This window comes from Zootoca vivipara, chromosome 6 (genome assembly GCF_965207765.1).
Source record: "Zootoca vivipara chromosome 6, rZooViv2.hap1.1, whole genome shotgun sequence".
Taxonomy (NCBI): domain Eukaryota; kingdom Metazoa; phylum Chordata; class Lepidosauria; order Squamata; family Lacertidae; genus Zootoca; species Zootoca vivipara.
The window spans coordinates 8,621,790-8,648,576 of NC_142589.1; the positions used below are offsets into that span (position 1 = coordinate 8,621,790).

The 26,787-nt window shown below is 47.9% G+C and overlaps 1 protein-coding gene across 4 annotated transcripts in view; it reads right to left on the reverse strand.

The window, feature by feature from the left end:
- Positions 1 to 7,048: 7,048 nt before the first annotated feature.
- ECE1 (endothelin converting enzyme 1) overlaps positions 7,049 to 26,787 on the reverse strand; it is a 57,289-nt gene continuing 37,550 nt past the window's right edge. For all 4 annotated transcript variants that reach the window (XM_035117815.3, XM_035117814.3, XM_035117816.3 and 1 more), the window contains 12 exons: positions 26,387 to 26,452; positions 25,007 to 25,198; positions 23,622 to 23,764; positions 22,414 to 22,528; positions 21,810 to 21,920; positions 19,204 to 19,380; positions 18,966 to 19,069; positions 17,768 to 17,878; positions 15,659 to 15,726; positions 14,944 to 15,134; positions 12,331 to 12,426; positions 7,049 to 10,670 (listed from right to left, as the gene is read on the reverse strand). In XM_035117815.3, coding sequence (XP_034973706.3) covers positions 10,494 to 10,670; positions 12,331 to 12,426; positions 14,944 to 15,134; positions 15,659 to 15,726; positions 17,768 to 17,878; positions 18,966 to 19,069; positions 19,204 to 19,380; positions 21,810 to 21,920; positions 22,414 to 22,528; positions 23,622 to 23,764; positions 25,007 to 25,198; positions 26,387 to 26,452 — 1,551 coding nt within the window. In that variant the 3' untranslated portion in view covers positions 7,049 to 10,493. The remainder of the gene's footprint in view (positions 10,671 to 12,330; positions 12,427 to 14,943; positions 15,135 to 15,658; positions 15,727 to 17,767; positions 17,879 to 18,965; positions 19,070 to 19,203; positions 19,381 to 21,809; positions 21,921 to 22,413; positions 22,529 to 23,621; positions 23,765 to 25,006; positions 25,199 to 26,386; positions 26,453 to 26,787) is intronic.

Sequence of the window (26,787 nt, forward strand, 5' to 3'; positions counted from 1 at the left end):
GGCGGGGCGGCCGCCGCCGCTGCCTGAGGGGGCGGGGAGCGGCGGGGCGGCGGCGGCGGCGGGGGCAGCCCGGCGGGCCAGCACCCCCGGCCGGTCTCCGTGACAACGCGGCCGGCCTGCTCCCGCCGCCGCCGCCTCCCTCAAGTGCTGCCGCCGCCGCCGCCTCCCGCCGCCGCTGCTCTTCTTTGCCCGGCCGGTTCCTGCGGCTGCTTGCCTGCCTTCTCGGCTGGCGAAGGGACGGGCGGGGGCCGCTCAGGCCGCGCCGCCGCTCATAGGGCCGCCGCCCTCGGCGGGTCTCGGTGCCCCTGGCCCTGGCGGAGCGGCTCCCGGGCGTCGGACGGGTGTCGGGCGGGCGATGCCGGTGGATTCTCCTCACGGACGGAGCGGAGCATCCAACATGGCGCTGGCGGCCGCCTCCAGCAGTCCGGCAGGACGACGACGGGCGACGAAGGAGGGCGCTCGGCTGCTCGGCAAGTTCCGGAAGCGCTCGGCTCCTCCGGCTGCCACAGCAGCGTCGCGGGTCGCGCTGGGGGGGGGGAGGGGGAGGCGCCCGCGCGCTGTAGGCTTCCGAGTATCTTCGGGGAAGCCGACTCCGGCCGCTCTGTTCGTACCTCGCTCGCCCTCTCGCGCCGAGCCACTTCGGCTGCTCGGGAGGGTTCGGAAAGCCGGCGCCTCCTCGCCAGCCTCTCTGCTTTGGAGGCGTCCATCCCTCGGTGGTACCAGCTAAAGGCAGCACTTTAGGGCAGGTCCAGACTCCTACCCATGCAGCAGAGCTGCATGCCTTTTATTTTATTGTATTTTATTACTTTACTTTATTTTTTGCTGCCGCTGCCGCCACCACTATTATTATTATTATTATTATTATTATTATTATTATTATTATTATTATTACAGACCCTCCAAGTGTCCCTAATTTCCATAGGCAGTAGTTGAATTACAGAAGCCATCCCAGTTTCTGATTTAATCCTGGAATGTCCCACTTTGCCTTAGGTCAGGCATCCCTATTTTCAGGGGCGTATCCAGGATCAAAACTAGGGGAGGGGGCCAAGGCACGGGAGGGAAGGGAAGGGAGGAAGTGCGTGGGGTAGGCCGGAGCCGAAGCGCGATGGCTGCCGGATGAGGGGGCCGCCGGCTGGGGGATCAACGGCAGCGGGGGAGTCTCCAGAGGCAGGCGGAGGAGGAGGAGCACAGCCCAGCAGAGCGCGAGTTCGGCGTTTCTGCCCGCCGCGCTCTCCAGCTTCCCGTCGCACTCTGGTTCCCTGCTGCGCTTGCTGAAGGGCGCGACGGGGAGCTGGAGGGAGGGCGCGGCGGGTGGGAATGCCGAACTCGCGCTCCGCCGGGCTGTGCTCCGCCTCTGCCCGCCGGCAGTGCCACTCTCGTGCACCAGCCCTGCTTCTAGGGGGCAGCTGCCCCCCTGCCCCGCACTGGGTACGCCCATGCCTATTTTCATCAGATAAATGAGTTATACGACTCCTCCTGAGGAGATAACTAACTCTACATCCTCTAGAAGACGTCTGAAGGAAGCCCTGTATATGTAGAATCGCAGAACTGTAGAGCTGGAAGGGACTGTGAGGGTCATCTGGTCCAACCCCCTGCAATGGAGGAATCTTTAACCCAATGTGGCGCTTGAACCCACAGCCCTGAAATCAACAGTCAGGGTTTTTTTAATGTTTAATGTTTTATTCTATTTTTATATATGTTGGAAGCTGCCTGGAGTAGCTGGGGAAACCCAGTCAGATAGGTGGGGTATAAATAATAAAATGATTATAATTGAATATTTTGATCAGATAAATATTGGAGGTTATGTTATTACTGCCAGTTTCTTATCCAGCCTTCACCCTAAGGGCCCAAAGCAAGTGACAATAAAAACAACACTACACAGCATAAAAACACACACACACACACATTTCAAACAATTTAAAAACTACAAAAATAAGATGGATCCGATTAAGACAGAGCAGTGACCCATCTAGCTCACTAAGATTGATGCTGACTGGCAGTAGCTCCAGAGGGTTTCAGGATGGAGGTGGTTGCTCAGCCCTACCTAGAGATGCTCCCTGGGATTGAAAGTGGGGCCTTCTGCATGCAAGAGCAAGTGCCCAACCAGGGAGCTTCCCAAATGATGATTGCATGTGCTACTTCCAGGATCGGATGCAGCGCACTGCTAGACAAGATGCTCCTACTTTGGCCTGATCCAAAGGAAGACACGTCACCCTCTAAGAGGGAGCCCCCACCGTGCCCACTAAGACCATTAAGTCTAGAATTTAAAATTACCTTAAGCACCTCTGTGTCCATTGAATCTGGTAATCTGCTGAACAGGCAAGGGGTTCATGTAGATTTTGTGCTCCCATATTGGACTCTACGGCCACAGCAGGCACTGCAACCTTCCAATGGCTTGACTTCACCCCCAAAGGCACATTGTATCCCGAGACAGAAAGATGCCAACCAGATAACATCTGAAAGGGAGCCATTATATGTCATAACTTCTCCAGGAGCAGTTCAGAACGCCCAGCTGTTCCTCTTTTAAATACGTATGTGATACTGTAATGGAGAAATATATAACCTGTGAACATGGGCAGAGTGCATTTCCTTAGTGTCCCAGTAACCACAGCAACCCTCCCCTGGGATGAGGGAGAAGGGAGAATTAAGTGACTGGAGTTGGGTACTGGCCCCAAAGGCAAGACCAGGGTCAAATCCTTGATCTGTTTTTGACAGTATGACTCATTCAGTCCTGGAAGCTGGAACAGGAAATAATGCCTCTCCACAGACAGAGCGCGACTCACTCTGGCACCGGACACTCCACATGCGTCAAGTAATTGCGATAGTTGGTGAAGGCGTGTGAGACACCACAGGAGACTTCACTGAGCAGGTCTCCTCCAGATGTTTTGGACCACAACTCCCATCAGCCCCAGCCAGCACATGATGGGAGTTGTAGTCCAAAACATCCGCTCCCTGAAGGTTACAGTAGGACAATAAATCAGATGACTAAATGGGGGGGGGGGGCGCTAGACTTCTGAAAAAACTTGACCCTCCCCTGTTCCCAAGTAACTGCTGACTGTGGGCGATCAGGGACAGCCTTAAGTTCGCAATACACCTCAGAGTTTAATTAGTACCTTCTCTTTCCACAACAACTCAATTCCACCCTGAATTAACTTGGTCCAGTTGTCAGTTTCTCCTCCCCAACTGCAGCCTGCCCAAACCTCCTGCACTGCAGATGTTATGGACCGTAATTCCCAGAGCATGAGGGTGTCATCCAAGACCTCTGGAGGACACCAAGTTAAGAAATATTTCCCACTCTATTGAAGGTAAACATCCGTTACTAAGCACCCCACATTCCTTCCCTGCTGTACCTTCAACCTCCCTCTTCCTTCTCTCCGCATCTGATTTCAGGGCAGAGGCCCCCTTTGTCATTCCCCTGCACACCCTCGACGTCAAATAAAACAGAGGCCGTTGAATTATTTTCTTAGCTGCTCTAAATTCTAAAGAACAGCAAATTTGGAAAAACCTAAACCAGCTTTGGGCATCCATCAGTCATGCCTGCTTTGAAGTCTTCGGCATCACTGCATCATGAATTTATTATTTATTTCATTTAATACAAGTTTATATAGCTTGGTGGCTGTTGGAATTTTTATTATTATTATTTTGTTTAAAACCCACAACATGGTTTACACAAAAGAATAAAACGATGAAATCATTAAATAAAGCTGAAGACCAACTGTTTCGAGCCTTCAACGCATAATGAAAATCTACAATAAACTAAAAACCAGATTAAAATGCATGTACAGTAAACGTTCCACATGGCTGCCTAGGCATGCTTAAACAAAGTGTTAAAAAATAGTGCCGTGACAATTGGGAGGGAATTCCAAAGAGTGGGTGCTGCTGCACTAAAATTTTGATTTCTTACAAATGTGGAACGAGTGTCATGTGCCAGTTCTGCAGTCTGAAGCCGTCAAATGGGCATGCATGGGGAAAGGCAATTTGCAGCCCTTCAGACCCAAGAAGACCAGAAACACCACTGAGATCTCCGTTTGTTGCCCTCCAGGAGGAGGAAACCAATGAAAGTTACCTCCTCTGCCAGGGGTGCACAAATCCCAACTTCCTGGCACATCACCATTTGGGGTGGTTAAAGAGATCGGCGCTCCCCTCTCATTTAAAGTCTCTGTGAGCAATGCCAAGGTTTTCTGCATCAGGGCAACTTGACAGACAGGAGAAGCTTGCATTTGGAGGAATTCCTTGCCTGCCCTGACCTCTAGTGTTTGCTGCTCGATATACAAGACAAAGCTGAAACCAGAACATCCTGGCATCTCTTAGGGCTGCTCTGGACAGGCGTGCGTTTTTACGTATGTTGGTGCATTGGTGCAATAATAATGCATTTGTTGGCATCCATCTGTCTCAAGGGACAACGGAGTGCATCTCTGGGGGTGAAGCCAAACAAACTCTTGGGTGGGCAGCACCAAAGTGATCTCCCTGGGGCGGAAGCCAGGGTAGCATGTATCGGCGATGCCCAGTTGCCCCCAAGATTTTTTTTGGGGGGGCACCCTTTGCGCAAGTGTGTGACATTGCAAGGGGTTGGACTAGATGACCACTGTAGTCCCTCCCAATTCTACGATTCCATGATATCCTAACACTGTACAGGCAGGGGCAGCCCTGAAACCATCATGAGCACAAAGCATTGCCATGTTTCTCCAAAAATAAGACACCGTCTTATATTTTTCCTCAAAAAAAACAAACCCACAGTGGCTTATTTTCAGGGGATGTCTTATTTTTTTCTTAAGTCTTATATTTTTATTAACCTACAAGGTTAAACTGCCTATCACTATGGCTTATTTTCGGGGTGAGGCTTATTTTCGGAGAAACATGGTATGTACGGAGCAGGCTATGGTTGTACAATAAGGGACTCATCCTCTGCATTCAAATGTATGAGTCAGCGTAGTCAAGCTCAGAGGCCCCACTCCAAATTGTATACACTTTCAGGTAAAAGGTAAAGGTAAAGGGACCCCTGACCATTAGGTCCAGTCGTGACCGACTCTGGGGTTGCGCGCTCATCTCGCATTTTTGGCCGAGGGAGCCGGCGTATAGCTTCCAGGTCATGTGGCCAGCATGACAAAGCCGCTTCTGGCAAACCAGAGCAGCACATGGAAACGCCGTTTACCTTCCCGCTGTAGCGGTTCCTATTTATCTACTTGCATTTTGACGTGCTTTCAAACTGCTAGGTTGGCAGGAGCTGGGACCGAGCAACGGGAGCTCACCCCGTCACAGGGATTCGAACCGCCGACCTTCTGATCAGCAAGCCCTAGGCTCAGTGGTTTAACCACAGCGCCACCTGGGTCCCATACACTTTCAGAGTTAATGCTAAATACATTACTTCTGGTACATGAGCCACCATAGCTGCTAGAGGGCTTTTTAGACTCTTCTACCCATGTACTATCTGAAACCAAATATGTGATTATTCATTACAACAAAGGACAAACAAACAATTTCTCCATCGTCATAATATTGCGCTTTTTAAAATGTTTAAAATGTTTCAATAAAGTATATTTTTAACCTTTTTAAAAATGTGATTATTCTTTTTCAGCTCTCCGACCCCACTATTGAGAAAGGCTGGGTTGACTAGTCCAAGGCCCAACCTTTAGGCAAAGCCACCTGCCACATTCAAAGTCACTTTGGGACACAAGGCCTGTAGGCCACAACCAGCCCTGGCTGGCAGTAGTGTTGTTACCATGGCAGCACTGCCCCAGTAGGCCTTTGCTGGGTTCTACAGAGGCCTCTACTCTTTCTTGCCTGAGCCTCCTCCACACTTGACGAAAGAGACTCCATCTTGGAAGTGCTTCAATTGTGACATCTGTCTGCAAGCCACACCTCAAAACTGTATTTCCTGTAGACGTGCTTAAAAAACACATGCCCCCAGCCCCAAGATGGTGTGAAATTGGCTGCTGGTGTTTTTAACCAGGGTGACAACTGAGCAGATGATGCCAGCTGGGTTCACACTAGTGGCTTTTCCATTTTGATATTTCTAAGTCCCCTTTCTTTCCCGTTGGATAATGGGACAGGTTCCTTCTTCCTTTTACTATTATTATTGTTCTTTTATTTATACTTTTCAGGTTTTTCCATTTCACTAATTTTACAATCATTTTGACATTTCAAAACTTGACTTCCTTCGCCCTCTTTCCAAGGTTCCTTAAATTTATTTTTAATATTTTCTGCATATCCAAATTAACTTAATTTGCTCATTTATTCATCTTCTTTAAATATACTCTCTTATGAAACTGCAGGTTCCTTTTACTTTCAGGCATCTGGTGAAGAGTCAAGATGGCATCAAGATAATATGCGTTTTGTGCCCTGCAGTTTCTTGCAACTGTTTGCATTAAGCAAGACTTATTTACATACCTGCTTCATCTCTTCCTCTTTGCTTAGCTTTCAGGCATCTGCTGGTTACTTTCAACAAACCTTTTTAATGGAGATCATCTTCCCAGTCTGCATAGGTATTGGAATATAGGTGGAATAGGTTTTCTAATGTTTGCACTGTTTTTACATACAGGGTTTTCCTTGTTTTATATACAATATATGGAACTGCTTTTACACTTTTCTTGCTTTCTTCATTGTCTGTGTATTTTACAGTCGTGACCTGTCCTGGGGCCTTGCTGTGAAGGATGGATAAGAAATTGAATAAAATACACAAGTATAAAAAGACCCCCTAAGGTGGCATATGAAGAGATAATGAAACAAGATGTGACATACCAGCGTCTCTCTGGACTGAGAGCAAGGATGAAGAAACCAAAATGGTGAAAAATTCATCTCCTAGAATTCTACTGCTTGTTTCCCGGGTAAGCAGAGACCATTATAAATGGCTAATAGTCAAGAATTTATTATACTGCAGGTTTTAGAGCTTGCATTTTTTTATTGTGGTAAACTGCTCAAAACTGTTAAATAAGTGTAGATATTTTAATTAGCAAATAACAAATAGTGTGAGGGGAAAATAGGAACCTTGGTGGGGGATAGGGGATAGTCAAAAGCAGAGTTAGGGACACACACACACAAACTCCCAAAATTAATAAAACGCAATAAAAGCTTTTATTTCAAAATTACAATAATCTCTGAAGATGCAGGGAAGGTGACAACAAAGAACAAATCAGCCAGACCTTATATTCTCCCCCATCCCTTCCATACATAAATACCACAATATTCCTCCCAGACCTTCCCCTAGTCTGAAATAAGTTTGGCCTTGTCTGGTGTGAAGAAAACCATTTCCTAATATTTCCCTTTTTCAGTGGCTACAAGCCTTCCCAGATGCTGAGCAAGCCCCCTTAGGGTATCACAAGCCCTACATTTTTGGTGGTGGTGGGTCTTCTTTCTTCCCATTTAGAGGGGAGAAATTCTACTATGTCTCCCCACCCCCAGCCCTCTTAAAGCATCTGCTGCACCATCTTGAAACAATCAGCCCGCATTCTTCTTGGGTCCAATTACTAAAAGCAGATTACACAAATGGAACCATTTTCACTCTGCACAGGAGGGATCCAAGAGGAAAACCAGAAGAGGAAGAGAGCAGCCCAAAATGAGAAGGATGGCTGCTGCTGCTGCAGCAGCAGCACTGGGTTCAAGAGCAGGTCTGTGCTCTCACCACACTAAGCGGGGTCTGTTAAGGGGTACAGAACAAAACTCAGATGGTTTTCCTTCTTCACTCTCCCCTGGACAGGTGCTGGAAAGGCACCCTCTCCTCACCTTCAGTGGTGGGAGAAGGCGGCTGAACAAAATGGCATCAAGGGATCAGTGCTCGTCCCAAGCAGCAAAAAAGAGGCCACTTTTGGTCACCAGGAAAGATCTCTGGGGAGAGAGAAAGGGCAGGGGAGACAGACAGACAGACGCTTGGGGAAATCAGGAAGAGTGTCCAAGGCACCCTTTCCACAAGCCCAAGATGGCAAGATGTCAGAGATGGCATGATCAGCACAATACCTGCTGGATCTTTGTTTACTGTGTGCTTGCAGGCTCATTGTTTGGTGCAGGGCACGATTTGGCCCAGGAAGTGCACGATGTTGCTGGTGGGAGGATTGCTCCAACATTGTTAAGGCACTGGAAGCAGTCTCAGCCGTGTTGAGAGTAAGGCATTTCCCCCTCGCAAAGATAAAGCTCACACTCACTCATTTTCTCAACCCCGGCCCATGTGTCGCAGCAGGGCAGAGTTCAAGCAGCCATGTCCCCCACCTGCACATCACCACAAGACAGACTGAGGACAGGAAATGGGGGTGATGCTGCTGTGCCCAGTGCCCCAGAAACCCAGTGGCTATCCCTTTGCGCCCCCAGGTCCTCCTGGAATCGTGGTACCAAATGATGGAGAGCCACTTCCGCAGGAGATGAAGAGTGGGGACTTCACAACTTTACAAGCTTTGGGAGGCTGCAAACCAACTGATCCGTTTCGCCCATCCTCAGGGCAGGAGGCTCACTAGACAAAGTAAAGACAGACACACAACCAAAAATACACGCAAGATGGACTTCTTCAAAAGTAGAGGATGAAGAGAAACCACTAATCACTATGCAAGCAATCTTGCTGATTCTTTGGAATGAAGGCATCTCAACTTGTAGTGGAGTTGGGGAGGCCTGGGTTGCACTTGCAGTGGTGGAGCTCTCCCCTCCTCTGTTTAATTCAAGGCATAAGAAAGCTTGCCTAGGAAAGGAGGTACAGCACATCTTCTCTCCCTGCCTGAAGTTCAGCATATGAGTTGGGATTGCAATGGCTCCAGGCTCCACAATGCTGCAGGGAGGCTGGGAGGAGAGACGAGCAGCTCAAAAGTCCAAGGAAGCTCTGTTTCTTCAAGGAAGTTTGTTTGCAAGCGCAGGGGCATCACTGCCCAAGTTCCACCAGTCAAGGGGTCTCCGAAACTGACCACCGTATTTCAGTACAATAAAAAATGGCTTCGTCATGAGGCAGACAGTCTTCCCTGGAGTCCTGACACCTTTCCACAGCTGAAAGCTCCAGGTTTTCTGCCTTTGTCGAGCTGCTGAGCACCCAAGAGTTCACAGTGGTGGAGGGCACTGGTAAAGCAAAAGCAGTTAGATGCCTGCAAGAGTTTGGCTGTGGTGGAGTAGAGTTGGTACCACACAAACAGCCAGGATTTGGGCCCCACTTTCAAATTCAATAACCCTTAATCAAGTTATTAAGGCCACAAAGGGGGGGGGGGAGAACACGTCAGCTGCAGGTCCATGGGCCTACCAAGCCTTAAATTTTTTTTTTAATTGGGGTTATGTGTACAAATGTCCGGATGATTCAGCTCCAGACTCAATACAGGCATATTCTTTGGCTGAGAAAAGACAGACAGTACTTCAGCAAGACTTTCAGGGGCTACTTCTTCAGCGGCACTGAAATTGCCCACGTCCGCTGGGGTCTTGACGCACAAGGTACATCATTTGAGGTGCATCTTCGAGTTTGTGATGGGGGCATTTCTCTGCAAGGCAGCTCATCTTCCTGGTGCAAAGGCTGCCAATGGTGGCTGGTAGGTTGTGACATGCTTGTCCTGGCTGGGAAATCTCCCAGATTTAGCTTGGAGATTGAAGCCCAAAGCCTCAAAGGCAGCATTTTTAGAAAAGGTGGCCTGCTCTGCACCTGGGGCTAGGGCAGAGGTCCAGGATTTCAACTGGAAAAGTTAACGGTGTTGCCAGGAAGGAAAGAGTTTTGGAGAAGTCAGACCCCAGAATGTTTCCCAAGCAAAATGGAGAGCCTGCGTGGAAATGAGCCACACCCGTTCCCCCCCTAAGAAGACACTGGGGGTGAGGAGAGATGAGCCATGGGGGAGGTTTGTATCCTGCCTCTCAGCTTTAAGCAGAATGCCCTTAACCTAGAATTGCACACACACGCAATAAATATACCAGTCCATTCAACTCAATACATTTTCCCTGAACTTTCCAGTGTTCCGCAAGATTAAAAAAAAAATTTCCGCAGAAATATCTTACAAGTTTTACCATGTGTATGTGAGCGCACAAAACTTATACATATGTATGGACGTGAATGTCTGTCTACAGAGAGGATTGGCGCTTGTTAGGTGTGACCAAAATGGGTTCTCTTTTAAAATTTGGGTTCCCCCTTTTGGGGGGGGAAATGACGTAAGAACTTCCAAGCCTATGGTGGCGAAGCGCCAGTCCCCCCCACACATGAGGGGGCAGGGAGAGAGCACAACGCTACCCCCACCCCAAAGTCAGTGCATTTGAAACACAGACATGCGTGCAGACTTCTGCACTTTTAGCAAAGTGAGGGGCAAAGGGGGACACCGACGCAATTGGTTCTGGAGTAGAGGACATCTTCACAGTGGGTCAAATTGGGTGGTGCTTTGGGGTGAGGGCTGGGGACCCCTCCCAGCCATCGCAGAGCGTTGAACTAGTCCCAAGGTCACAGGGCGCCTCTTAGGTGTGGAGGAGGGCTGAGGGCACCCTCTCCTGCTGTGTTTTTCCCACACTGCCCTCCAGTTTATCCCATTCCTTTTTTCTCTCCTCGGCTTTGGGGAACTTCACCAGACCTCACACTTCCGCTGCGGGTTCATGGGGGAGCCCTGCGGGCACCGGAAGTGCTCCGAGAACTCCGGGGAATTGGAGATGGTCCCAATGACTCGGAAGCGGGAGGGGCTGTGAGAGTCGGTGACCAGTCCTTCGTGAGAGCTCTCCGGGGTGCGGACGGAGCACCAGACCTGGAAGGAGAAAGGAGAGGAATCGCAAGAGGTGGCACACCCAGCTAAGTCTTATGCTCCCAGCTCAATTGCAGAGATCACCCACAGAAGTGTCGTTGGTTGTTCCCCAAATTGGTGAGGCTCACTTGACAGTGATGAGAAACCGAGTCTTTAAGTTTTGTCGGCACAGCCCAGTGGAACTCTCAGCCACTGGAATTTTAGCAGGCACCTTCCGGGCCATTTTCTTTAACGCCTGCTGAAAACCTTTATATTCTGTCAGGCCTTTGCAGACAATTAGGAAGACATCCTTCCACAATGGTTAATTTATGGCCTGTTTTTTAAAACTTTTAAAATATGGCTTTTGTTATATGTTTTTATTATTGCCAACCAGATACAGTATATATATAGAGAGAGATAAAAAAACCACACACACAGCAGTAGACCTACTGAAATTAATGGGACTGAGTTTGCCATAATCATTCATTTAAATGGTTCTACTCTCGAGTAACATCAGCTACCACCCAAAGCATTGTAAGGAGAGAGAACAGCATCCTGGAAATCCTCAAGAATCCCATTATTGCCATGGAGGGATGAACTACTGAAAGGAGGGCAAATTTATGGGAAAGTGTTTATTTGTAAATCACTAGGATGTGGAGTATCAATATAATATTCAACAGAATGTATTATTTCATGTAAATCAGAGTTACTTTTCTGCTCCTGTAAATCTTGAGTTTTAATCCAATGCTAAGGGTTGTATCAAACTATTAATTCGAAGCAGACCCGCTGCAAACAATGACCCTGGGTTATATCCAACGCTAGTCCTATATATATAACAAAACATATAAAGAAACAATCTAACACATCATATTCAAATTACAAAAACAAAAATAAAAAAGAACATGAAAATAACATCACTCATTCTTATACTCCATAGCTTTGTCTTCCTCCTTTCCCTCCTTTCTACGTTTCTATATATCTCTTACTTAGCACTTTCTAAATCTTAATAACATTCTATTTCTTGATTATCTATTCCAAATATTACTCTTAATCCCTTTTCTATCAATAATTTCCAAAACCTATGCTAGTCCTACTCAGGGAAGACCCACTGAAGCCAAAGGATATTACTAACAATGTGTGTGTGTGTGTGTGTGTGTGTGTGTGTGTGTGTGTGTGTGTATTCAGGGTAGACCCAGTGAGATTAATAGGCTTAAATTGGTCATGCTCCCCAACTTCAATGGGCCTATTCTGAGTAGTAAAAGCATTGGATACAACCAAGGTTATGAAGCAGGGTACAATAGGTTTGCAAAATAGGTAATGATTTATTTGCATTTTTCTTCTAATGACCAAGAATGATCTTGAGGTCTTGGAGGGAACAGAAGACCGCCTCCAACTAAGTCAGGCTTGGGTTACAAGAATATAAAATACAACATGAAAAAAGCTGTTCAACATCCACAAAATAGGATGGGTCCTAAAAATATACATGTACTTTTTCTTGGAAATCAATAAAACAATTAAAAAATAAATCTCTCTATATATACGGTATCTATACATCTCAGGTGTCAAAAGGCCTGCATACAGTTAGTCACAGCCTTCTGTGTCTGTAGCATCAAACCCAGAGACAAATCATAGCCCAGGCATGCCCATCACCCACTCACCTCCAAAATGAGACACTCAGACCTACCTGGGCAAACCCCACAAAGAAGAGCTGGTAGTTGGTGAGGCCCAGCGTGGGCAGTGTCTCCTCTTCTCCATTTTTCCTCAACCAGTTCTGATAAGCCTGGAAAATGAGAAGGGAAAAGCAGGATGCTGTAGAACTGGAGAAGGCTCATGTAAGCACAGCCAAAACGATCAAGGGGTTGGAGCAAGTTCCCTGGGAGGAAAGGGATAAGACCTGCTTTATTTGGGGGGGGGGGTAGAAAAAAGGAGAGCAACAGGGGGCATGATACAGTTACTCATAGCGTGGAGAAAGTGGATCTCGTAACGCTAGAACTCAGGGCCATCCAAGGAAACAGAATACCTGAAGGTTCAGGAAGCAATGACTTTTTCGCCAGCTTGAAACTACGGAACTCACTGCTGCAGGAGGCAGGGATGGCCACTGACTTGGAGGGTTAGATGATTAGATAAATGCACGGAATAGAGGGCTATCAGAGGCTACTAGCCAGGATGCCTGTGTTCTGCCTCCATGGTCTGAGGCAGCAATGTTTCTGGAAACTACAGGAGGGGGTGAGTTGCTCATGTGATCAGGCCCTGCTTGTCGGCTTCCCAGAATGGGAAGAACAAGATGCAGGACTGGATGGGCCCCCCTTTGGCCCGATCCAGCAGGACATTCTTCTGACTCTCACAGCTAAGATTACAGGAATAGTCACAGCAATTAACACCTAGTTCACATTTAGCTCTTATATGTATTTTCCCTATAGCCCCGTGGTTCCCAGTGTGGGGCACACGCCCCACAGGGGGGCAATTTGATTTTTAGGGGGGGGGCAATTTGAGAATGAGTTATTAATAGTGAATGGCCTTTTAGGCTTCCTCCACGTGAATAGGAGTTCACTTTTTGAATAATAAGAATTATATGTCAAGAATTATATGAATTATATGAATTATATGAACCCTTGCTTTTTCATGCAAAACCATTTGCAGTCGTTTGCGGTCATCAACAGCTATCAGTCAGTCAATCACCCATTTCCACCACCCTTCTGAGTGATCCCCCCTCCCCATCCCCACCCCTCCCCACCCCTTCTCTACATAAGTGCCTGGAAACTTCCATTTCACTGTATCTGAAGAAGTGTGCATGCACACGAAAGCTCATACCAAAATAAAAACTTAGTTGGTCTTTAAGGTGCTACTGAAGGAATTTTTTTTTTTTTATGAATTTGAGAGATGCTTAGGTGGGGCATGGCCAAAAAAGAGTTTGGAATCACTGCTGTAGAGTGGATTTACAGAACAAAGACCTGATAAACTTGTGAGAATTATTATAGCTAGACCCTGGAAGAACCTGGAAGGAGTAAACATTACAAATTAGTATAAAGAGGTATGGCAGATTGCAGTGTTAGAAAAACTGACGACTAAACTGAGACTTGCACAAGGACAATTTCACTGCAACTTGGGTTGACTTTGCAGATTTTATGAAAATAGCTGAACATGGCAATCTTCTGGTACCAACTCTTCGTAATATGGGGCTTACAACTTTCCTAATCTCTCCCACCCTTCTTTGATGACCTAGGCTCCCCATGGGAAAAATAACACCTCTAACACCACTAGGTGGTGCTATAGTTATTCTGAATTAAGGTGTGATTTTTATTAGTGGTCCCTCGACTTACAAACTTAATCCATTCCGAATGCACATTCGTAGGTCGAAAAGTTCGGAAGTCAAAACGCGGTTTCCCATAGGGAAAAATTTGTAAGTTGAAAAACCGCATGTAAAAATTCGTAAGTAAACAAACAAACAAACACATTTAAAGCCGCCAACGGTTTCCGTTTGGATGTAGAAAAATCTGTAAGCGTGCGGCCATTTGTCCCATTCGTAAGTCGAAACCAACGGATGTCGAGTAATTCGTAAGTTGAGGGACCACTGTACATCACTTCATTATTTATTTTAAGATATTGTACTACATTTGGGTGTTTTTTTTTCATTCTTTACGTGCGCTGTGATTTATATATTATTTTTAGTTTGATTAGTATCCCATTTTTAAATGATTCTGTATTTATTTAAGCCAACATAACACCAAATCAGTTATTGTGCATGTTACTGCTATGGAAATTCCATAATAAGGAAGAGACACAAAGCTGCGGTGTTCATTTTAGAAACTATTTGTGAGAAATTGGGGTAAGTGCTCTAAGCAAGTGACCTTGGCCCTTTCCCTCTATGGCAGGGGTGGCCAACTCCCAAGAGACTGGGAGTTAAAAACTGGCAGCGATCTACCCCCTTTTGGGGGGTTCAGGTCAAAGTTGTTGAGCTTTCCTTAGGAAGGAAAGCCATGTTTTTGGGGGGGGTGTGCAGGGCTTTTTTTTAGGGGAGCCAAAGTTGTTTAGCTTCTTTGGGGGGAGCCAGTGATCTACCACAGATGTCCAGTGATCTACTGGTAGATCACGATCTACCTGTTGGACGTGTCTGCTCTATGGCTTGGGACTCACGTATCAACTTTGGGTTTTTTGCGGGGGTGGGGGAACTGTAAGCAACAGCTTTACTTGGCAACCTCACCCCCGCTCCTCTTTTGCCAGGAAGCCTCTGCAGCTGCAGCAAAGGAGGCCCCACAGCTCCCACAAAGTCTGATAGAAAGGCCTGAGGGAGCCTCACCCGGTAGGCGGCTTTGAGCCCCCCGTTGTCGGCGATGTTTTCCCCCAGGGTGTGCTTGCCGTTGATGGCCTCCCCATGGACTGTGTAGTTGCCGTACTGTTCCACCATGCACTCAGTCTGTTGCTTAAAGGCCTCCACCGACGAATTCTTCCACCAGGGGCGGAGGTTGCCATCCTTGTCGTACTCCCGGCCTGCAAGGACCAAGGAAGTTAGCAAAAAGAATCACAGAATCACAAATTTGTGGAGTTGGAAGGGACCCTCCCCGCAAGGGCCATCTAGTCAAACACCCTGCAATGTGGAAATCGCAGAAGGATATTGCCGCTGCCCCCCTGCCATCTCAATACTCTGCAATGTGGAATGAACGAAATAATTTGAGAACATTTAAATATCCTTTTATGTACTAATTGTGTGTGTGTGGGGGGGTTGTACTTGGATGTTACGGCAATCAAATGTTTGTATGCTTTTATACAACTGTAAACTTTTACTTACAGATCCTTATTGTTATTTATTAAAGCAACGCCCAGGAAAAGTGCTGCTCTGCCCCACGAGTTTACTTTGCAAGAAAATCTAATTGGTTGCAAGAAGTTTGCTAAGGGTTTAAAAATAAAACAGCCCAAAGTGGCAAGCATCACAGCAAAAAAAAAAAAAAAAGTGTGGCGAGGGAAGGAGGAAGATAAATTCTAGAAGATGAATTAAAGAGATGGAGGAACCTGACCTTGGTCGTCAAAAGCATGAGTCAGTTCATGGCCCACGACCACACCAATCCCACCGAAATTGAGTGCCCTATAAGGAGAAAGAAAATGTGAGTAAGTCAGAAATACATTTGTTGGCTCCACAGAGTAGCCAGCCCCAATCTGTTGGCTCCAGGGGAACTGCTGCAAACAATAAGGACATAAGAAAAGCCTGCTGGATCACACTAACAGCTCACCTAGTCCAGCCTGTGGGAAACCCGCAAGCAGGATTCGAGCCCAAGAGCAACTGCCCCTTCCTGCGGTTTCCGGCAACTGGCATGGCTGCCTCCGACCGTTGGAGGCACAGCACAGCACAGCCATTGCGGCTAGTAGCCTTCTCCTCCTCCACGATTTTGTCTAATCCTCTTTCGAAGCCACCCGGGTTAGTGGCCCTCACTGCCTCCTGTGGGAGGGAGTTCCACAGTTTAAATCTGCGCTCCACCCCGCTGAGCATTTTGGGTTGCCCTTTTCTCAACAATGCTGATTCTCAGCAGGACTGGATTTAGGTTTGATGAGGCCCTAAACTACTGAAGGTAATGGGACCCTTTATATGTCCAGCTGTCCTTTGTCAACAACAAATTGTCGCTGTTTTTTGTGTGTGTTGAATATATGCTATATGGTCATTTATGGACCTAACAGGTATCTAAAGCCATATGTACAGAGGTACCTCTACTTACGAATAACTCTACTTACGAATGTTTCTACTTACAAATGGAGCTCCGTCCGCCATCTTGGATGCGGTTTAGATAGTATTTTTTCTACTTACGAATTTTTAGATAGGGTTGCTTCAACTTACGAATGTTTTCTCCCAATGCATTCCTATGGGATTCGACTTACAGTTTTTTTCGACTTACAAATGTGCATTTGGAACGCATTAATTTCTAAGTAGAGGTACCACTGTACATAACAAAATATGCATTTTATCAAAGTAATTGTTGAACTTGTCTTATATTTTGGAAATGTACATCCAGTTTTTTCCCCTTTAATTTTTTTTGGGGCCCCCAAGAGAGTGGGGCTCTAAGCTATAGCTTGTTTAGCTTGTACGTAAATCCGGCACCGATTCTCAGCCACCTTCTCTAGCAGTTGGCAACACTTTCTCTCCCTGGGCCACACGCACACAATACCCAGCTGACCACGAGGTACAGTTTGTACAACGAAAGCTTCAAAATTGACCTCAGTTGCCCATTGCTCGAGCCCATGGGCTGAGATGCTCTGATGTGATGGCACATACATTCTACCTCTTGAGATGGGAAGGCACGAGCTGTAGTATTTGACTGGACCAATGGAGGTGGCTGTGAGGGAACTGGTTTGGCAGGAGGACAGCCCTCCAGAAAGGGCCGAGGAGCAAGGACCAGGCTCGCGTGGCCCACAGATGGGCCTACCGAAAATATGTTAGTGAAGGCTTTCCCCTGACATGTGACCCCAGTCATTTATTGAAGATTGATTTCATATCTGATGGGAAATGTTCTGGTGTTTTTGGAGTCCACCGGGATATTTTATTGCTTTTGGAGTTCGTAGCATTGGTTTTATAATTTTTTATCTTGCACTAATTTTGCTCTGACGGCGTTACGCTGGGAAGCAGGGCATATGAATTCGCACAGAGGCTGGGCAGGAAGACACCTTAGAATCATGAAACTGTGCAGTCGGAAGGGAGCCCCGAGGGTCATCCAGTCCAACCCCCTGCAATGCAGGAATTGCCTTCTGAGGGAGGCCATTCTCCTGCTGAATAGCTATTATACTCAACTCCCTCAACCGTTCCTCATCAGGCTTGGTTTCCAGACCCCTTTTTCATCTTGGTTACAGCTTGTCAATATCCTCCTTACAACTGTGGTGCCCAGTTTAAGCTTTACAGGCGCAAGAGGCCTCTAAAGGTATTTTGGTCTCCATCCATCATCTCCGAGACCATAGTGCTTTACTTCCAGCCGTGCAGCCACACTTAAGAAAAAAAACCAATCCCTGCTGGAGTTCCTCCTGAACCTCATGGCAGTGAGGCTGAATTGGGAGGGGTGTTAATACTCTCCCCCTCCCTTGCCAAACGCTGAATATCTGATTGGGGTGGGGCGACAAAGAGAAAGAGAGTGAAACATTCGTACTTTGGGGAGCTTCGGGTGTAGAATGGAGGCTGCAGGATCCCAGCAGGAAAGACGATTTCATTCTTGGTCGGGGAGTAATAAGCATTCACTGTTGGGGGAGTCATGCTCCATCTGCAGAAGAAGAAGGAGGGAGAGCGGGGGGCAGAGTATGGTCAATGGCAAAACCACTCGAGCTCAATGCTCCATCAGCCCAATTTCGGTTTTTGGCATTTCCCATTCCTCAACCTCAAAGTCTTGATGGGCAACCCTAGAACATGTCTGGAAATTGCACTCTTGGCCCTGGGGGCCTTTTACTCCTCACTGCAGATCTATTAATCAGGGCAGGGGGTAGTGAGTACTCTGCACATGCCTGCAAAGCTTGCACTTTGGCATTGAGCTGAGCTCTCTCCCTTGAATGCCAGCCTCCAGCTGGAATTATGCAAGACTGCACAAGCAAATGCAAAAATGCAGTGGGAGCAGGAAATAGGCAGGAATGACTGAGGACATAAAAGTTTGTCCTTTTCTTGGAATGCAGGACGCACGACTCGGATGACCAGCAACATGGCCCTCTCAGTTTATTTCTTGAATATATAGCAACTGGATTGCAGAACCTGTAAGAACCGGGAGGCATTATCTTCTGCCTTGAGTTTCAACTTGGAATAAAGATTTCCTGTCTGTCTGTCTGTCTGTCTGTCTGTTTGTCTCTCTCTCTCTCTCACAAACACACACTAACAGCAACCTCCTCCTCAAAGTTTAAGAAGTGAGGTTACAGGGAACCAGGCAGAGGGCCTTCTGGGTAGTGGCGCCCACCCTGTGGAATGCCCTCCCATCAGATGTCAAGGAAATAAACAACTATCTGACATTTAGAAGACATCTGAAGGCAGCCCTGTATAGGGACATTTGTAATGCTTGATGTCTCACTGTGTTTTAATTCGTTGGAAACCGCCCAGAGTGGCCGGGGCAACCCAGTCAGATGGGCAGCACATAAATTTATTGTTATTGTGCAACAAAGTTGGTTGCCATCATTGCCTCCTGCTGCAGTGAGTTCCATAGGTTAACTATGCACGGCGTAAAAAAGTGCTTTCTTCCACCCGTCCTGAAACTTCCGACATTCAGCTTCAGCCCAAGTTTGGTGTGCCCGAAAAGATGCGTGGTCAGAGTGGGCCAGCCCCCCCCCTGCCGTGGTTTGAGCCCCCCTGGCACCCTGAGGCCAACTCACTGGTCGCGGTTTGGAGGCTTCCGGAGCTGCTCAGCGGCCACTCGGGCGGAGAAGTTGAGGAACTGCATGACGTTCTCGTAGTACAGATCCGGGACGGCATCGTACTGCCAGGAAGCAAGAGCCCATCAGAATAGGGGAGCAAAGAGCGGCCAGGGCAGCTGGCCACAGTCACCGCCAAACCCCCCATCCCAAATCCCGCTGCTTGGCCTTGGTGGGCCTGCCCCCCCCGCAAACTCACATCCTTGAACACTTTGTCCAGCTCTTTGGGGTCCATGATGAACTTAGGGTAACCGATCATGTCGTAGATGGAGTCGGCCTTCTCCTTGGCGGACCGCCTCGTCTCCTCATCCATCCACGGGAGGGTCGCCAAGCTCTCTTCGAAGGCCATCTTGATCTCCTTAATCATTTCCTCAGCCTGGTGGAGACAAAGCACGAGGTTACGAGGCGGGGCCGCTTCTTTTAACAGGAATGGAGTGGGGGGGGGGAGGTCCTGGCAAACAGTCGGTGTGTGTGAGGCTTCAGGGAATCTGATCCCCCTCCCTTACTGCTTGCTGGCAGCCAGAAATGGGAAAACAAGAGGTTCTTACAAAGGTAATTTATTCAATATTCACAGAGAGAGATGCACGATGCTGCCTCTTGGATAATGGCGTTGCTCTGAGAAAAGTCCCACTCCCTCCGTCTCTCCTATTCTACGTCATTCCTATGTCGGCTGATCTGTGTTTTCTGCCTATGAGCTTTCTGGTCTCCTACTCTTAATGCATGCCAGGACCTGGGTGTGTGTGTTTGGCATGCTTTCCAATGACACTGAGTCTCCCCTGGTGCTTCCTCTTCCTCCTGCTCCTCTCCCAATATTTCCCAGCTTCTCCCCTCTGCAACCTTCTGCAAACCACTGTTCAAATCTATACTGTCAGTGCAGGAGGAGGGAGGGGTGGTCTCCACCATTCCTCCTCAGTCCAGTCCCTGACATTGGGGGGGGGGGGTTGCAGGCAGCAGAGGAGTTCCTGCAGGGAATTTGGGGCAGAAATTCCCCACTCCAGCCACAGGGAGTGAAGAAAGCAATGGGCAACCTAGGCACCTCCGAAATGGGCTGAGTGCAGTGACAGTCCTGGAGCACCAGTGATTGAGGGCAGAGAGCTTTCTGCCACTTTTATTTTTCCACCTTTCACAAATTTGTTAGCAACATGGTAATGGATGCCAACTGCAAGCACAGCATTTGGGCAATTTTAATTCGTATTATTCACTGCATTTGTAACCCGACCTCCCCACCCACCCCCTGGAGCTCAAGATGGCAAACATGGTTCTCTCCCTCCTCGTTTGGAGCGTGCTTTCTTCCACCCATCTTGAACTTTCCAACATTCAGGGAGAGCTTCATGGCCGAGAGGGGATTCAAACCCTGGTTTCTCATGTCCTAGTCTGACGCTCTGCACCACTCTGACTTCTTCTATGCCACACAAGCTCTCTAAAGACTCAGCTAGACTGGTAAAGAAAAAGTGAATTATATTAGGACCCAGGTGGCGCTGTGGGTTAAACTACTGAGCCTAGGGCTTGCTGATCAGAAGGTCGGCGGTTCGAATCCCTGTGATGGGGTGAGCTCCCGTTGCTTGGTCCCAGCTCCTGCCAACCTAGCAGTTCGAAAGCACGTCAAAATGCAAGTAGATAAATAGGAACCGCTACAGCGGGAAGGTAAACGGCGTTTCCATGTGCTGCTCTGGTTTGCCAGAAGCGGCTTTGTCATGCTGGCCACATGACCTGGAAGCTGTACGCCGGCTCCCTCGGCCAATAATGCGAGATGAGCGCGCAACCCCAGAGTCGGTCACGACTGGACCTAATGGTCAGGGGTCCCTTTACCTTTATGAGTTGTATATGTGATATAACGTTGTGCCACCAGGTGGTGATCTGGAGCCCCCCTTTTCTCTCCCTGTTTTCCCTCTTTAGATTTACAATGCTTTAAACTGAAACGCTTCTTTGATGTGTCTAGATCCAGCCTAAGTTGGGACTCTCTGCAAAACACAAGTAAGCTAAATATGTTAGATTAGATTAGCAGAACAGACCTCTGGGAGAAACTTTGGAGGAAAGATTTAAAATTTACTCACTGAAATAAAATTATATGAAAATGACACATAGATAGTAGTATTTAACCCCGAGCAGATTAGCTAAAATGTAGAAATCTGAATCTGATGTGTGTTGGAAATGCAAATACGGTAAGTAGAAGGAACGTTTTTTCATATGTGGTGGGCATGCAGAATAGCCAAAGAATACTGGGAAATGATATGAAATATGAAATATGAAAAAAATGTTTAAAAAAACATTTCCCCCCAAAACAGGCATTCCTTTTGGGAATGGTGCAGACAGAGGTACACAGGAGTCAGAAAAACTTATTTATGCATGCAACTACAGCAGTTTGGATTTTGTTAGCCCAAAAATGGAGGGTGAAGGAGGTCCCTAAGAAGGAGAGGCGGCAACTTAAAATGATAGAATTTGCAGAGTTAGCAGAATAAAAGAGTGAGAATATCAAGTATCTAAAGAGGAGCAGAAAATCTTTGTGGAATATTTGGAAAATAACTGTAAACAGGGGAAAACGCTAGTGGGATTAGTTTAAATTCAACTGTATAATGTATAATAAAGGAATATGACTGGTGTGGGGGGGGGGGAAATGAAATTAAACATTGTTCTCCCTCCCCACCCAAGAATATGCAGAAATTATGGGAAAATTAAAAGAACCATGGAAGAGGAAGAAGGGAAGCTGATGAAGGTACTATTCATATTTAATGGTGGAAATGTATATTAGAAAACTTTAATAAAATAAGATTAGTGGAACTGGCCCTGTAACAGTCACTGCCTTACCACTGCCTTGCTGTCTTCCGCGAAGGAGGCCTTTACGAACATGGCGCCCAGCGCAAAGCCTAGGTTGATGTCTGTATCGCTGATGCAGTACTTCCATCTGGGCAGGCAGGTCTGTGGGGCGGAAGGAGACACTTGGAATCAGCGGCACTGGCAGAGAAAGGGGGTGCGGCCCACCCCAGGTGTCATGCCTGAGGGGGGGGGTGACATCGCTGCCCCACCCCACACCCCCGGGTGCACAGCTCCAGGTGCCAGAGCAGCTAGCTCCGCCTCTCATCAGTGGAGGAGCTTGGGGCAACTCAGGGCCAGAGAGGAACACCACCACCAAACCCTTTCTCTCTCTCCACCCAGGAAGCAGGAGGGTGATGGTCCCTGGAGAGCATCTCCTGGTGAGAAGCACCCAGGATGGACATGGGTGAACCACTAGGTCTCCCAGTGTTTGAATTGCAGACAGCTTGCCCAGCTCTTTGCCTTAGGATGAGATTTCTGCTTCTCTTTTCGCAGAGCTTTATTTATTTTATACTATTCTAATTTTTAATGCATATATTTATTTATAATAGAACGTAAAAATATATAAAAATGGGTGCCGCCCAAGTTTCCTACTCGCCTTCTTTGAGCCGTACATGACCTCCATGAACTTCTCCTCTGCATCCTGGAAGCGCTGGTCCAGAAAGCCAGCTCCTTTCCTCACCAGGTGCCAGATCATGTAGTTGTGCAAGATACTGGAATGGAAAAAGGGGTGGGGTGGGGGGGTAAAGGTGAGGACTTTCCTCTCCATCCTCTCCTGGAACTGGCTGCCAAAAGTGCCTCCCCCTAATATCAGTTGCACACTGCAGGCATTGCAAGGGAGCCCCCTACTAGCCCTACCGGGATGCTCCTTTGGGACCTCCTGCATGCAAAGCAGATGCCCCACCTCTGAGCTAAGGTCCTTAAAAATAAAGTAAGCTCCTAGTCCTCACTGTTCTGAACAAAGGGCTAGTTTAAAGCAGGTATGGTCAAACTCGGCCGTCCAGATGTTTTGGGACTACAATTCCCATCATCGCTGACCACTGGTCCTGTTAGCTAGGGATGATGGGAGTTGTAGTCCCAAAACATCTGGAGGGCCGAGTTTGGCCATGCCTGGTTTGAAGGAAGCTGATTTTTACCGAGCCCATCTAGCTCTGTATTGCCTACACTGACTGGCAGCAACGGCTCTGCAGGGTTTCAGAAAGGGAGCCTTTCCCCGGCCCCACCTGAAAGATGCTGCCGACGGGGATTGAACCTGGGACCTTCTGCGTGCCAAGCAGGTGCTTTGCTGCAGACATTGTGTTCCTTCCACTAAAGATGAACCAATATTCTAGTCCTCATGCTTCTAAATGAAGAGCTGATCCAATCAATCAATCAATCAATCAATCATAGGCCAGCAGTAAGGGCTGATTTAAAAGCAGAGGAAACTGCCCTCCAATGAGTCCATCTAGACCAGGCATCCCCAAACTTCGGCCCTTCAAATGTTTTGGACAACAATTCCCATCATCCCTGACCACTGGTCCTCTTAGCTAGGGATCATGGGAGTTGTAGGCCAAAACATCTGGAGGGCCGCAGTTTGGGGATGCCTGATCTACCCATATAGCCTACACTGGCTGGCAGTGGCTTCTCTGGGGTTTCAGGCAGGAGGTCTTTTTCCCAGCTGTACCTGGAGATGCTGCCCGCGGGGACTGAACCTGAGACCTTCTGCACGCAAAGCAGGTGCTCTGACCACTGAGCTAAGGCGGGGGGGGGGCGCAGAGAAGGAAACTTCCATCGGTTCAGCTCGCCCCCAGACCCAGCTGCACTCACCGCCTGTCTGTGTTGAGGATGAGATAGGAGACTTGTTCGAGGTACTCTTTGGCATAGACCACCACTGGCTCTGTCTCATTGATTTCCACTGGAGAGAAGACGGCATTCAGCAGGGGCATCCAGTCCACGGCTGGAGAAAGGTTCTTTTTTTGTTTTTTTGCGGGAGCAGAAGAGGGGCAGGGCAGGGATGGGGAAGGTACAAGAAGCAAATACAAAGACAAGTTAGAGGTCTCTCTCTGGCTGGGGTGTCTGGCGGAATGGGACCTACAACTGAGCAGGCGGTAGAGAGAGGAACCCCTCCCTCCAAAACAAGCAAGCAAGCAAGCAAGCAAAAGCCTAGGGAAGCTAGAAGAATCCCAATAAGGATCGGGCTGCCTCCAGCTAAGTCCTACCCAGAGTAGACCCACTGTTTTTGTTTTTATTATTACATTTACAATCCTGCCTTTTCCCTGATGGAGACTCAAGGCGGCTTACAGCTAAAATAGAAACAGCTAAAAGCATTGGAGGTGGGGGACAACTAAACACACACACACACACACACACACACACACACACACATATATATATATCACAGCATTAGCTGTGATTTCCCTAAATAATAATAATAATAATAATAATTCAATATCTATATGCTGCCCATCTGACTGGGTTGCTCCAGCCACTTTGGGCGGCTTCCAACAAAAATTAAACACATTAAGCAGAGTAAGACATCAAACATTCATAACTTCCCAAAAGCCTGTTGGAAGAAGAATGAAATAATAATAATAATAATAATAATAATAATAATAATAATAATAATATACTGCTCTTCATCAAAAGAACTCAGGGAGGTTCACAAGATAAAAACACAGACAAATAGTTAAAACAAAAACAACAAAACAATAGTAAGCCTCCCCCCCCTTTAAATATATTTAAAAGTCTGTAGAATATTAATTGGCCAAAGGGCTGGTTGAAGGTCTTCGCTTCACCTGCTGGTGGAAGGACAACAAGGAGGGAGCTGGTCTAACTTCTTTAGGAAAGGAGTTCCAAAGTTGTCTGGGAGAAGCCACCACCAAGAAGGCCCTGTTGCGCAGTCCTGCCAAGTGTGCTTGTGAGAGTGGTGTGGCTGAAAGAAGCGCCTCCCCCCCGAAGATCTCAGAGCGCAGGCATGGACCTCCACATAGCCTGGGCCTAAGGCACATGGGGCTTGATAGGTCAAAACCAGCCAAAGACCTGGTTGAAGGTCTTCTCTTCCCCTGCCAGTGGAAGGACAACAAGGAGGAAGCTGGTCTAACATTAGTGCATATACATTCTTTTTCAATCAGGCCTTTGGCTTTCAATTATCTGTGGCAGTTTTGCACGGGCAGGAAGCTTCAACCTAGGTTTTTTTTTAACGAATCGCCTACCTTGAGCTCCCTGGCAGGCATCTTGTGGTAGATGAGCTCCTCATCTCGCCGCTTCTCCTGGGGGATGGTGATGTTGGCTAAGGTGGTCTCAAAGTCCAGGATCTCCTCCATCTGCCGCCTGGTCTCAGCTTCGTCCTGCCCCCCAACCAGCATGGCAAGCTGGACCATGTAGGTTAGGTACCCTGCAAGCACCTGGGTAGGTAGGCAAGGTGGGGGAGAAGTATGTATTTGCAGGGGGTGGGCTAGATGGCCCCTGGGGGCCCCCCTTCCAACTCTACAAGTCTATGATTCCAAGGCAGAGAGAGGAGGCCACACGGGATTAAGCAGAGCGGGAACCACAACATCAAATACCAGCAACACCTTGCAGCCCTTGCAATGTCTGCTTCGGGGACTCCCCACTGCAAATGTCCAGTCTCAGACACAGGCAAATCACAAGGCTAACTGTGAATGCTTGGGGCCTGGGAATCACACTTTAAAGGTAATACCGAAAAACAGCCACTCCCAGTCTTTTTCGAGGTTCTATAAACTCATCCCGTGCCCCCTACCCTATAAAAAGCAATATTCAGAGTAGTGGTTTGCATGACCCGATAAGGGAGATAATAACACAATAAAATTCAAAACAGTAATGGTTCGTTATCGCATTCAGAATGCAGCAGCTGGACAGGTGACTGTGAGTGGCCACTGAGACCACATAACACCGGTCCTGAAAGTCCTACATTGGCTCCCGGTACGTTTCCGAGCACAATTCAAAGTGTTGGTGCTGACCTTTAAAGCCCTAAATGGCCTTGACCTAGTATACCTGTAGGAGCATCTCCACCCCATCGTTCAGCCCAGAGGTCCAGCACCGAGGGCCTTCTGGCGGTTCCCTCGCTGCGAGAAGCGAGGTTACAGGGAACCAGGCAGAGGACCTTCTCGGTAGTGGAATGCCCTCTCATCAGATGTCAAGGAAATTAACAACTATCTGACTTTTAGAAGACATCTGAAGGCAGCCCTGTTTAGGGAAGTTTTTAATGTTTGGTGTTTTATTGTGTTTTTAATTCTTTTGGGAGCTGCCCAGCCAGATGTGCGGGGTATAAATAAATTGTTGTTGTTGTTGTTGTTGTTGTTGTTGTTGTTGTTGTTGTTGTTTTTCAAAATTCTATTGAAGCTATTTGGTTTAATTAACTAATTCAACAGAAGGGATGAACTGGATCCAGTACAGCTGATAGTCATTTACACCTCCTGCAACCCCTTGCCTCTTGGCACACACCCCCCCCCCCGGGAATCCCGCTGCCACCTGGGGGGAGCGCCACTGCCCACTTTGGGAACCCTGGACCTAAGAGACTGCCTCATCCCTTATGCACCCCAGTCTGAAGCTAGGACCGTGAGCCCAACACTCACCTTCTCGTTCTGCGTTTTGTTGAGATAGTAGTCCCTGGAAGGCAACATCAGCCCTGCCTGGTCCACCTGGAGGGGAAACACAAACTGGAGTGAAGACGCAGTGCGGCTGTGGAGCCACAGTTCTGTCTAGAACAGAGGAAACTGAGTCAGACCACTGGGCTCCATCCAGCTGAGGGCTGCTGGCAATGTTCCTGCAGAGTGCAGATCCACCTGGATATCTGGGAACTTCTGCATGCCAAGCAGGAACTCTACCCACCGAGCTCCAGCCCTTCCCCACCTCCAAGGCAGGATACTGGGCTGCAATTCTGGACCCCAAAACCTGGGCCCTGCTGGGTCAGAGCAAAGGCCCACCGAGCTCAGCATCCTGTATCCCGCAGCAACCAATCAGGTGCTGACGAAGG